The sequence below is a fragment of the Cibotium barometz genome, chromosome 12, assembly GCF_041138505.1.
Source record: "Cibotium barometz isolate CiBa-2024 chromosome 12, ASM4113850v1, whole genome shotgun sequence".
Lineage (NCBI taxonomy): Eukaryota > Viridiplantae > Streptophyta > Polypodiopsida > Cyatheales > Cibotiaceae > Cibotium > Cibotium barometz.
Window position 1 is genome coordinate 32708699 of NC_141057.1, and position 13898 is coordinate 32722596.

General features: G+C 42.1%; 1 protein-coding gene across 1 annotated transcript; it reads right to left on the bottom strand.

The window, feature by feature from the left end:
- Positions 1-703: 703 nt before the first annotated feature.
- LOC147633302 (casein kinase 1-like protein HD16) lies at positions 704-10969 on the bottom strand. The gene is made up of 16 exons (XM_086806347.1): positions 10161-10969; positions 9280-9408; positions 9110-9183; positions 8903-8972; positions 8755-8810; positions 8560-8631; positions 8381-8475; positions 8128-8194; positions 7919-8048; positions 7125-7343; positions 6848-6978; positions 5353-5527; positions 5143-5233; positions 4747-4904; positions 1385-1573; positions 704-1302 (listed from the first exon to the last, which is right to left on the bottom strand). The coding sequence occupies exons 1-16, from the start codon at positions 10767-10769 to the stop codon at positions 1243-1245; spliced, it is 2325 nt and encodes a 774-aa protein (XP_086662473.1). The 5' UTR covers positions 10770-10969; the 3' UTR covers positions 704-1242.
- Between the last annotated feature and the right edge of the window lie 2929 nt (positions 10970-13898).

A 13898-nucleotide genomic window follows, 5' to 3' on the forward strand; every position in this document is an offset into this window, starting at 1 on the left:
CACCATTCAAAACCCAGCACCTGGGTAGATGTATTGCTTTGTGTCCATACCTGGGGTATAAAAGGAGATGTATGTCCTACCTCCTCAGAGCTACAGCAATAAGCAAATAGAAGTCCTCGGGAAAGCGACTGAGAGAGAGAGAGAGCCCAGCACAAGTAAACTTAAGGCATGCATAATGGTAAGAACGAGAGCCAACAGAGCTTACACTACTCAATCATACTAATCTGCTCCTGCTGAGAAACAATAAATTTAAAACGTTTATATAACTTAAAACCAGCACTTAAGCTTAATGTCCTGCGCAAAAATACCAACTATAAATGCAGCCTTGAGACCTAAAGCTAATTCTTGAAGAAATGAGTATGGTAAGCTTAACTATTCAATCTCCTTTAACCCAAAAAAAACTGCTATTCAGCAATTCAAATCATTCTTGACACTGCCCCATAAGCACCAGTTTAAAAACCAGTACTGTGGGGGACCAAAAGCACAAGCACATGTGGGATTCAAGCAAAGATACCAAAAAAGAACCGGGCATAGCACCGTGATATGCAACATGCACATGTAGCAAGGAAAGCAAAGTTGTGCAACTCCAACATTGAACTGAGGTTAACCGAGGCTACTGTGCCATTGCACTGATGCTTCTAGCGTTCTCCAATTCCACAGATTGAACCTTCAGTTTCAAAGGAATCTAAAGGAAAACCCTGCCTTGAATACAACAATTTCTTTTTAGACGGCCGTTTCAGAATTCTACAACAGTGCAATTATACCTTGCTCCAGCCAGAGCAATTTGCAGAGGGGGTTAGTTTGCTGGCATGTGCATACCAGGCTGCATGCAACATATCTACAAATCAAGCTGAACCTGATATCAATTGGAATGGAAGAGCCGCAACTGTATCTGTCATTCTGGATTACATTGTCAGAACTATCTGCACCGACCTACCTGAAAAGAGCCTCCTCCCACAGGGGGAAGCTGTGAAGTCCATCTTTGCAACAAAGTTTTAAAATATCTTCGCAGTTGTATGAGAGGACTCTAATACAACATGGACGTCCCGTCCTTACCGTCAGCAATTATAAGTGTATTTATCATACTTCGAAGAGAACAGTGCTATGTTACGAGGATAGCCGTTACATATCACCTGAGGGAAAAACATCAACATACATCCAGGTTCATCTCCATGTAGCTTCACATAGAAAAGAACTGTAGAAGTAACCAAGCCGGCTAAGGCCAGCTTAGCTGTAGGAACCCTACGACACTGTTCGTCCATAGCTTACAGAAGCTATATACAGATTCTTGGACCATTTTTCCTGCAAAATCGAAGTATAATGAATGTTGGTGGGGATATCAACACCATTTTAAGATGGTTACAGGAAGTCTCCACAGTTTTACCTTAACATGGGTGCTGGGAAAGGCTGATGTGCGAAGCGTTTCCTGAGTTTCATCCATTGGTTTCTTTTTGGGCACACTTAGAATAAAAGCTGCCTGATCCCATGTTGCGGCTGTCGCAGTGATGCGATAACCATTATCCCATCTGCGATGAATACCCTCACTAGGATACAAAAAGTCCAGCTCGACAACCTACATACAGTGAGATAAAAGGAAATTAAAAACGAGCATATGCAGAAAGCAATACTTAAGCCTTACCAGACATGATCTTTAAGCAAACATGAACCCTTGTTGATTAAGTAAAATTTCTCACTTTTGCAGCACGTGGTGTGACATGACAACAGTACAAATGCATATTATCAAAATTTTCATTATTAGGATGCCTTAAGTCTGCCTGCAGCAGGGCCCTAGTATAAAATTAAAAATAATGGGTTAAAACAAGAAAGCACAGTTTTAAAAAAAGGACAGCCCGTTTATACAAGAGCCTTGGAACTTTGGAAGGCTGTCCACAAGTAAAACAGAAAAAACATCTTGAAACTTGGAGGCCCTATTTTCAGGGGGCTCCCCTGAGATGACAAGCATGCTCTGGTATGGGACATGCAACAGAAGCCTGGTCTAGGATCTTGAAGCCCTCACACTCAAGTGTTTTACCTCATTTGGTCAAACTGTCGGGCCTATGCTTGTGTAAGCTTACTCAATCCTCTTTTATGGGTTCAGACATTAAGTTTGCTTGCTTGTGATCTCATGCTCTAGCTGCAAGTTGGAACCTTGGAGTTGTAGCAATTGTTATGAACGCAGGTTTGGACCACCATCTACACGGCTGGACAAATTTTTCCACCCTCAGAGGAGTTCGGGCTGTTTTCTTTGGCTCGCATAGTTACTGATAGCCAGTCAACAATACCTGTTTAAATATCCACGCCCTTGTGAAGGCTGAGAACTGAGGGTTGACACACTGGTGTGTGTAGAGCTGCTTGTTTAAATCTTAGTGAATCTCAGGACTTTCTAAGACTTTGGGTGGGCTTGTATTGGACAGCAGGCCTCTTCATTATGACAACATTCTGAAAAGCCAGAATTGTTGGTTTGAGCAATTTAGAAAACCAATAGAGATTTTTATGGACTCTTATTTTAAGAGGCACCTTGGTTATTTTGGAGCACTCCAATTGGAAGGAGTTTGTTTTTTTAAAAGCAGGATTTCTTCTTTTCATGCGTGAATTGGGCAGGAGCTAGCATTAACTTGAAAAGAGGATACCAAATTAGCACCTCCGCTTTCTTTTGAACCTTCCACCCAAGACCAAGACAAATTAGCACCTCCACTTTCTCTTGAACCTTGCACCCGAGACCAAGACAAAACTTAAGCTGCCAAGCCCCCAGCTACCTTTGCCAAGGTACCCCACAGTATCTTGTGATAAATATTTTCAACAATTGCACAAGTTGATTTGACTCATCCCAAAAATCCATTTGCACAGCAAGCTTCTAATCCACCAGAAGAAAGATCGGAAACCTAAAACTTCATAAGACTCGAATATATCTAAGCTTACAAATAGAGAGAATTATGACAAAGACACAACATCAAAGAACTTTCATGACAAACTAGAACAAAACAATGAATAAACCAGGAAACCTTGCAAAGCATACAAGAACCTCAGGAGAAAACAAAAGTCATAACTATTTTAAGTTTCATATTCACTTAACCTAGTAACTAGTTATGAATTGACAAACATGAAAACGGATCTAAACAAGAGGAGAAATATGAGAGAGAGAGAGAGAGAGAGAGAGAGAGAAGGAAAAAACCAAAGCCTCTTAGAATTCTCACTAATAAACAAAAAAAAGAAAGACAGCCACATCCTTTTGCCAAAAAAGGCACATGATCTGGCAAAGTGTCCAGAGTGAAGACTTGTGGCAGAATTAACAATCTCCACTCCTCTAGTTGTGTGTGTTTGGAGGTCCTTATTTGAGAGTCCTCATCTTCTACGCCTATGCAAGCATGCACAGTAAATGTATGTATCTACTTACAAATAGTTTTGTCTGTGTAACTGTTCTCAGTTATGCTTCATAGAGAGCTCAATATAGGGCCTCTAAATGCAAATGAATAGCAGAGTGAAAGCCGCAGCAGAAGACTTGAGCACTAAAAGATACCTAAACTATTAAATATTTAATTACTGCTTATAAGCAAAAGCTCAAAGTATAAGCCTAGTATAAAATGGATGGTGGCTGAAAAATGAGAGAACTGAAGTAAAGACTAATCCAAATACAACCCATGTCACCCACTGGTCATGAACACTGTGGCTGCCTTCTGATGGGTAAGAATTGCTGATTTCCCTGGTGATCTTTCACATGGCTGACAACAACTGTGGAACTTATAAGGAGGAGCTTCTAGCATAGATTCATGTCCTCAAGGTGTCCCCACTGCCTGTTGCAAAACAATGCACAGTTCAGACAGACCATCACCAGGCTGTATGGGATAGCTGCTGGACGCACGGGCTGCTGCAGGGACTAACTCTGTACAGTAGTTCCCTTTGGGTGTACGGAATTGCGGCTCCTGGTGATTGTGTATGGACATAGGACCGAGGTGCTGGCTCGATGCCTTGTGCACATACATGCATAATATACACATGTAATCAAATCCTCTTCACAACGAGTTTGATTGTTACTATATTACTATCCCCCAAGCGCAAAGCCTGTTACAACTAAAGCATTTAACAAATTGATGTTATCTATCATCAGAACCTAGCGGAGACCCATTTTACTGCTGGTTAGATGACCTTACAGGATGAGGCAATAAACAAGCATCCTGCTGATGAAGAAGAGGCTGCCATGCATTAGGCGACCATTGGAATTCTAAAGACAACTACTGGAACAGACAGCAAGGCACTTTCAAAACTCTTTCGACACAAAGCTGGAACTTTCTTCAGCCTATGATCTCCCCACAAACAGGTATATCCAGGTCTCACAGTTCAAGTTAAAAAAACCCCGTGCTGAGTTCCTATCACTTCGTTGTGTGTAAAAAGCAGACCGAGCTCCAAGAACAAATTTGGGATATCACTTTTTGAGAAATACAAGAAAATTCCAAAGATTTAGACTCCACTACACATCAGCCTCATGGAAAATTTCTACATCTACTGTGCCATCTACACCAACTACCGGAAGGCGATCAATGGCTAGTCACATGCTATACACAACCTCCCTAGCTTCAAAACCAAGAGAAATATGTCAAGGTGCGAGATAAAGCACAGCATTAGCACTTTTGACTTACTTTCTACTGGCTAGTCACATGCACAACCTCCCTTTCATTTACTAGCTTCCAAAACAAGAGAAATATGTCAAGGGGCAAGATAAAGCACAGCATTTAGCAACTTTTAACTTACTTGATCCGAGAATCCAGCATTGCGAGACATGACAACACCCCAGCGACTCCCTGCTGTTGCCATGGAAGTCACATAGAAACCTTCTCTCCACTTCTTGTTGATCCACTTAAATGGAAATGAATCACTCACTTTGTACGACTGCTGAGTGTACTGGGTACCTGAAAGTACCAAAACACCAAAAAAGGAACACAATATACATTCTCAATCTTTGCCCAAGAAAAAGATAGTGCAACAAGAGTTCACTAGCGTTCTGCTTGCATGCATGCATGCTTACATGCATGCGTGAATGTGCTTGTGTTCCTGCACAATTGCAGGTGGCGGCATGAATGTGGGTAGGGGCCAGGGCCTGGTGTTTAACTTAGCCTTATTCAGCTCAAAAGTGCTTTCCAAACTTACCCTTTGACATTACTACCAAAGAACTTCCATTGTTGGCTCCAGCTATCGCACTGATATAGAAATTCTTTTCCCATTGCTCCATTATCCACTCCTGAAGGGCAAAGACCATTGATAATGTTGATAAAAATACCCATATTAGCAAAAATGCAATGCACTTACCCAAAAAAAGACAGATGTAAAATGAGCTACTTCACACCACAAATATTCAACCTTGTGAAGGAAGAATTGTGAAAGCTCATAGACTTGCGAGCTAAAACCCGTTCCTGCATCCATGATGAGCGCCCAAAGATTTGCAGAAGATGCCACACTGCTTATGTACAAGCCATCTTCATTCCCTTTATCAATATGCTGAGCAAGCCTATTGTCTGCCACATTGTAATGATACCTGGCCAGTCATAATATGGGAGACTTTAGAATCCAAAATCGAAAGAATTGCACTCATAATAATCCCATAAATGCATGAAATCAAAATTACCAGAGTAATTACCTGATATGGGAGACTTTAGAATCCAATGTCCAATAATTGCACTCATAATAATCCCATAAATGCATAGCTAGATAGGCGATATGGATGAGGATAGGTTATTTCTTTATACCAATGGAAACTTCAGGTTATTTCCCAAACATAACAAAAAAAGATCGACTCCATGAGAGCCTACTCATGAAGCTTCAAATCCTCAACTGAGTACATGCTATGACATCCCCGCTTACGACATTAAACTGTTGAACCGAGTTTCTATCAGTTCTCCGGATGTGAAGGGAAGACTCAGCCATGAAGGCTATCACTACACCATCTTTCACAGTAGCCGTTGGGCAATTGCACCTCTATCGATAGAAAGAATATATAAAATATATACCTAGATGAATCCAGGAACATGATTCACCTTATAAGAAAGTGCAATTTATAACCTCATGGTAGTCATCCAAAAGACAATAAACCATCAACTCCATCATGCATACATCCCCACTAACGTCATCAATGCCCGTGGGTGTAGAACTTGGTATCAATATATGCTCCCCCACACACACACCCATGCGTACACACACACACATAAGAGAATATATAAAAACCAGCTGGGCTGCAACTTCTGCAACTTGAACAAAGACTTCAAAATAAATATGCTTGTCTGTTAATCCAGCAGAAAGATATACCAATCAGTGGATCAATTGTGGGGCACTTGGTACTAATTGAGTATTAGTAAGTTACTAATTCACATGATCTTGTATAAAGTGACCTGAGAGTTGATGAAACTCATGCTCCATTTTTAAGTGTGGATTAGGTTCACCAATGGACATTCCCAAGAGGGTGAGGACCCTCGGAATTGAGACCCAGATCAGGGCTGAAACCTAATACCCCGAAGATGTATAGAACACCATGGCTTGTATGAGGCCCTAAGCTCGGCAGTGCTCCTGAGAGGAGCTAAGGCTGGGTGGCATGCTAGACCGTTCCTTCAAAAAGGTCCATTGAACTCATATGCATTTGACTTTGCAGGTTAAACATAGTTGAGAAATCTTAATCCCTTGTGTGTATGTTTTGCATGGGTCAGAGTTGATTGTGAGCTAATCAGCCCTTATAGCCATTAATGAAGGTACAAACTCATACAGAAATCACACCTTTGACGCTCTTCACAGAAGAACAAGAGATATCAGACTTCACACCTATCAATCACAAGTAAAATACTAGCATCCATGCCTAAAAGCATACCTCTGTTTCATGGGTCGTCGAGCATTATAAACTGAGATCCATTGAGTGGCAGGCATGCCGAGCCGGATCTTTTTCTTTGGCTGCTCATCTTCAGCATCTTCCATGGTTAATCTTCCACGTTTTTGGCCAACCTGGAAACCATACAATTGTCAAAAGACAGCAGCAAATCATAATTGCTACAACTGTTCAGACTGTATATGCTTGGACAATCATGATCACTCCTAATACTAGCAAAACTAAGCCCAATAGATTCTCCTGAAAAACCCTGTGCACATGCCTTCTGAGCACCATCAGTATTTATTGGCCTGATCTCAGGATTAGGTCCAATGATTCCATCGAAAAGAGAGATAAGGTTTGCATAGTTAGGTTCTTCATCGAACTTCATGTTCACCACAGTCTCGAGGAAATTCTTAAAGGGCACCGGACAAAAACAGCAGAGCATGTCAGGGGAGGTAGCCATTTTCTTCTTGCACACAAGAAATCCTTTGTTGTCACCCTGCCATACAGCAACCAGAACATGTCAAGCCTACTCAAGTGCAACACAGAGCAAACTTATCTAGCAGATGAGTATCTGTGGATGTGAATGTGAACATTAATGCACAACTCTCCAAACCATCGTATGATCTGGAGAAGGCCATTCTTGCAAACATGTAATGCAATAAGGACTATAGATCTTTCACATGCTCACATAAAGCTCTGCACGTACATGGCCCTTGCTCTATGCAAGGCTCGTACACAGCTCAGCTGGTGAGGATATAATAACATGAAGTACATCAAGATGTCCATGACTTACACCAAAGCCAGCCATATTCTCAATGGTACTTTCTACCATGGTCATGCAACATACATGGAGCTGGTGACAATATAGTGTTTTGTCCACAAACATCAGACACTGCAAAGGGCATTACTGGAGTGTTTTCTCCCATTCAAAAAGAGCATTGGCCTAAAACTGCAAATGACTAACTTTAAGGATGAAAGGAAGCCATTCAAAAGATCCCAAATGTAAAAATGCATGCTCTAATCAGCCGCTCTAATGGCCCAAGCTTCCACTAGAAGGCTTGAAAGTACCACCTGATAACCTTGCCATGGCAAGCGACCTCGAAGTAAGAAAATTAAAGTGTAGGCAAGGGATTCTAAGTCGTCTCTACGACTGCCTGTTCTCCCCAAGTGCGCATGCACACTGGCATATCGTACAGTTCCCCTGCATAAAGGGCCAGGGTCAATTTGAGAAAGAAAAACCACATGAAGGAGTGCACAAACACTTGCTTTTCCCCACTTGCCTGAATACATCGGGTCTTTGATCATACTCTACATGCTGTCCAGAATTTGTATCTCTCCATTTTGTAGCTGTGGTAAAAGCCAATTTGTGATTGGAAAGGAACAATTGCGCATACAGTGCTTGAGAAAAAGCAAAAAGTACCCAAATCAGTAAGGCTATGTACAGAACCATGTGCCAGGCAGGGATGGTTCTGTATCCACCCTAAGATGAATTATGGTCAAACTATCGAACCCTGAAAAGCTTTCAAAATTCACCTAAACCCAGATCAATGAGGTATAGCTTTTTCTCATCTGATGTTCCAGGTTGACCAAGCAGAAAGTTTTCAGGCTTCACATCTCCATGGACATAGCTGGCAAACAAATTATGAGGAAAATAAGCCTCACTGCTATGCAACACAAAACTCCCTATCACCCACTGTAAAGCATGAGCTTACCCTCTGGCATGCAGTTTTTCAAGTATTGAAATAGCTTCCACAGCAATGCACGCTACCATCTCTGTGCACATCCTACAGAGTTTGTATAGAAAATCTACATTAATGTGCCACGGCAGAAAAACCCACATATGGATAAAATTGAAATCAGTGTTACACTTTTTCTTTTTTAGATGAACATAAGGCTGCGTTACATACGCTTGGCCAGAGGTGTTCCAAATATCCCATAGGCTAGGGCCCAACATGTCCATAACCTGGACACAGAACCATGTTTAACTGAAAAACGGTTCATGAAATGAAGATGCCACACAAGAAAACAATCTACATACAGTATATTCAAACATACCATAACATAGTAATCTCCTTGTCGTCCCTTGAAATGTACACGAGGTACTCCATGGCTGCCTCCAAGCGTGCTGCAAAAAGTGCCAGATACATTCAAGGAGTCCCTCAGGGTCACAGCATCATTGCTGCAGATGAGACGCTTCTGCTCCTAGCCTCGTATCCACCATTACTTGCAAAAAATGAACCATAAAAAAAATTGCTGACGTACTTGTACACTTGCCACTCATAAGGGGGACCATGGTTGCAACCCTTACTGTTTCTATGCTCAAATTTCAAAGCAACCTGCGGCAAAAATCGGGACATCGGCACTCACAGTAGGTACACAAAAAGCGAATATAGTACGAATATGGCACTTGCATTTCACTTCAAAACAAGTACCTCCACCGCTTGTGGGCCTGTTCGTTCTGCAGCACCAACAGTCACCCTGCGTCCTACATAAACCTGGCCAAATCCACCTTTACCCAACTTTTTCTCAATTTTGTAGACTGGTGATTCCCCAACTTGAACCTGCCAGTCATGTATCTTGATATAAGAAGGGTCCCTATTTACTTGCACACAGCAATCTTGATCACTGTCAAATGCGATATCCTCATAAATACCAAGAAAGCAATCCAAACATATTTTTTATCAGTAGATCACTAAAAATATCTTTGATTTCATATTCTCACACCATCAACATTACCATGTATAGCACAAAGTCCAGGCTATTTCCCAACTTAACAAGGAAAAGAGAACAAATTTGACAAGACTACAAACTATAGCATTCCTACTCTACTCGCCCCACCTTCTTAATGTATAAAAACAAAAGTAATTGCATGTCCTGCATAAACCACCTTGTTGAGACATCCTTACCTATTAACAGGGGGAGTAGAAGGGATCCATGAAGGCATGTCCCGTTTCACATCTTCTTACATGGACCACTTCTCTTCATCACGCATGGATTCATGTTTCACATCTTCTTACAAACTTCCACAAACGATCACCCAGACTAGATGCTATGGCATCCCTACTCTACAAACTTCATCAACACCCAGGCCGTGTGAAAGACTGCAAGATATGACCCTATAAGAGCAAGCTTACATTGCATAGCCTAAACAAACAAGTAAGGTATGTCACTCACATCTTCCACCATGCAAGGCATGTCCTCATGCGTACTCTACAAAGCTAGGTTTCTATCACGTCAGACTCAGCCATAATGACAGCAACAAAAAGCCTGAAAATCAGAATAAAGGCCAACATAGGGACGTAACGAAAAGTACCCGCTGTGGAAGAGGCGCTGCGTTTCCATCATCTTCACCTCCGGCAACCCTTTCTGCGCTTTTGCCAGCACTTTCCTCGTCCATCTTCCCCTTCTTCGATGGCTGATCTTTCCCTGCGTTGGGTTCCCCTGCAGCTTTGCAGAGATCGGTGTGATTCTTCGTAGATTCACGTTGACGGGCCTGCTTATTTCGACCTAATGCTCTTGTCTGGGGAGGGTTAGGGCTAGGGCTAGGATTGGGGTTAGGTTTAAGATTAGGGTTAAAATTAGGGCTAAGGTTAGGGTTAATGTTGGGGTTAGGGTTAAGGCTGGGGATGAAGTCAGGGTACCTGGGGGCTTGCTTTTCTGCCAACCCTGTATCTGCAGCTGCTGCAGGTTGGAACCCTAATGCTGCCTCCTTCGCAACGGCAGCTCGTGTTCTCACGGAAGCTTTGGAAAAGGGCAAGTTCCCGTTGTCGACACAACCACCGCCGAGCTTTCTAGGGTTTCGAGCCTGTGTACGTCTAGGGTTTCGGGCGGGTGCGGGATCTACAGCAGCAACAGGAAGGGCTTTATTCTCTGGAGAAGGACGCTCCTTCTGGCGTGCTCCACTGCTGCGCAGTTCTGGCATCCTTCACCCATGCGCTTTAACAAGAGGGCTTGCAGGTTGAGAAGAAACATATCTTTTTCCGGCGAGCAAATACCCCGCTCGGTTCCAAAATGCAGGGATCAGATCATCTTCCTCGCAAACAGAAAGGGCGTGTGATTCAGAGAGGAGGATGGTTCAGGTCGAGGCGGCTGAAAGGGGGTAACGCCATAGCCACTCTGCACTGATTAAGTGCTCACATACATACATCATACATGACACACCCTTTAGGTCCCCCCTTCACAATAAAAATCTCAATTAAAAAATGTGGGAGCTGAAATTTGTGATCTTCAAAATTGCAATTCAAGGTCGGCTTTTGGGCTTTGAAAGCCCACTCTAGCACGTACGTCCCGAAGGAAGCTAATTTTGAACCGATTTGATTTGAATATATATTCACTAATTTGTTGCGGGTGCTTATTCACCTTTTTGTTGGGCATTAAATAATTAGTGCCCATGGTAGTGAGCATTGATTATTTAATGCCCCACACCCTTAGGGGAGCCTAAGGTTCACAACCTTAGACGAAGCGCCCCAAGCGGGCGAAGGTGAAGTGAAGGTAGGGAGGCAAACTTGCGCGAAGGAAGTCGAAGACACGAGGCAAAAGGGCAAAGGCACGAGGGACAAGACTATGCGAAGGAGGGCAAAGGCAAGGGGCACACAACTATTAGAAGAAAGGAAAGAAGGTAAAAAAACTCTTGCAGTCGCCATCCTGAACCGAACCGGTAGAGACAAGCAAGGGTGATGCCTGTGTGAGAGCGAGCCTGCTTTGGCAGCAGCCCATATAAGAAAAAAAAAACATGCGCCAAAAAAAATGGAGGGTGCCGTTTCTTTTTCGATTACTAAATAAGAACTTTCGGAAAAAAACCTGCGTTGTTTTTATTTAATCAAATGTAGAGAAACGTTTTGGGTGCATATTCACTAATTTCACTATTGTGCCCATTCACTCTCATCATTAATTAATATTCATAGAAACTTTCACGAGAGTATCGCAACAAGCATTAATTAATACCGTTAACGTCTTCGTTACCCCAGCCTCTTCGTCTACCCTCTCGCTCAACTTCCAACACCAACCCCTCTCCCTCGTAGCTCCTTGTAAGCGCTATGCCTCTCCTTCCTACCTCCAACCTCTTCTCCCTCCCACTTCCCTCCTCCCTCAACTTCCACCCAACCGCCCCAGTGCCCCACCCTCTTCCAGTGCTCAACTTCCACCTCCCACTCTATTACCCTAAACACATCTAGCTCCTCAAGCGCATCGCCCACAACAAGGAAAAAAAATGTAGACCCAAAGCCTACACTGTAGTAAAGCTTCTGCGTGGAATCATGGCAAATGGCAAAAATTAATACACACCCAAACTAGCCCTAGCATAGTTTTTGCATGGAATCGGCTAAGGTTATGGACATTGGAAGTGTCTCTCTCAGTATCACTCCGCCTTAGTTGCCTTAAATGTTATGACATTGGGACTAAAGAATGCTCCATCTACTTTCCATAGAATGTTTCAAGAGATCTTTTATGATTATCTCACAACATTCGTGAGGGTGTTTATGGATGACTAAAGTGTGTTTGGGAAGCGCTCTAAGCATCTTCAACACCTAACACTATATCTAGAGAAGTGTCAAGAAACCAAATTGAGCCTGAGTTTAGCAAAGTGCCTTTGCAATGCAGTGGGGCATTGCTTGGTCAAATAGTCTCAAAGAAAGAATTAGCAGTGGGGATCCCCAAAAGGTGATCATCATAGTGAAGCTTCAAGCTCTGCACTAAATAATTGGGTAGGTTCCTTGGGCAAATCAAGTAGCACACAAGGGTCCTCCGTTATTTGGCACACATGGCATGTCCATTGTACATGCTCACAAAAAAAGGATGCTCTCAGTATATATGGAGGAATGATAAATGTGAGCACACATTCTGGCACCGCAAGTTAATGTTAGCAATAGCACTAATATGGATTGGATGAAGTTATTTCATGTCTTTATGGATGCTTCAGATGTTACAATTAGAAGTGCACTGATGCAAGAAGACAGAGGATGCTAATACCATCCAATTTATTATGCAAGCTGGATGTTGTATGTTGTAAAAGAGAATTATTCTCTCTCCATAATAGAAAGAGAAGCCCTAAGTATGGTGTATGCACTGAATAAGGTTAGGCATTACCTTTTGGGCAACCATTTTGTCTTCCATGTTGATGTATTTGGTATGTAAGCCCAACCTAATAGGGAAGCTAGCCATATGGATGTTGTTATTTGCAAGAGTTTGATTTCACCATACAACATAAACCCGAAAGTGAACACACGATTGTAGATATTTTATCCCGGATAGATTCCAAAGAACTATTGGTTGTATGGTGTACTAGATTAGTTTTCAGATGTTCACTCTAGATGTTCGACCAATGACGTGGTATGATGAGATGTAGAACTATTCACTCTAGATGTTCCACTAATGATGTGATATGATGAGATGATGATGTTCCTAACGAATGGAGTATTTTTGAAAGGAATGTCTGGAGACCACCAAAAAAGGTAGATACTCCATAGTAAAACTTTCTTGGTTGTGGCAAGTCACTTGTGCAAAATGGGAATAGACTAGTTGTTAAGACAGTATGTCATAGATCATGAGAAAGTTGCGAGCAAATCAAGGTGTGAGTGGAGGACACTTCTCTCAAGAAATCAAACATCGAAAGATATTCTAGGGAGGTTTATGGTGGCCTATAGTATTAAAAGATTCCTGGTAGTTTACAAAAGCCTGTGATTTTTGCTAGCGGCGCGAGTGACAGTTAAGTCAGCCGAATACTACAGATAGAATGACGTATTTGCCATTTAGAATCATTCTAGAAATGGGGGATGGATTTTGTGGATCCTTTCAAACCTCTAGTGGTGTAATAAGTACATTTTGGTGGCTATTATTGCATAAAGTGATTAGAAGCCAAGGCGCTTAGAGATAAGAAGTCTACCTCACTGGCAAATTTTTTGTATGAGATGATAATGACCAGATTTAGCTATCCAATTGAATTAGTTAGTGATTAAGGCAGACACTTCTTAAATGAGGTCATATGGAGTCAAATAGAATATCATATGATAAGCTTTAAAATTCCACAAACTATATTCGCAAGTGATTGTTGAAT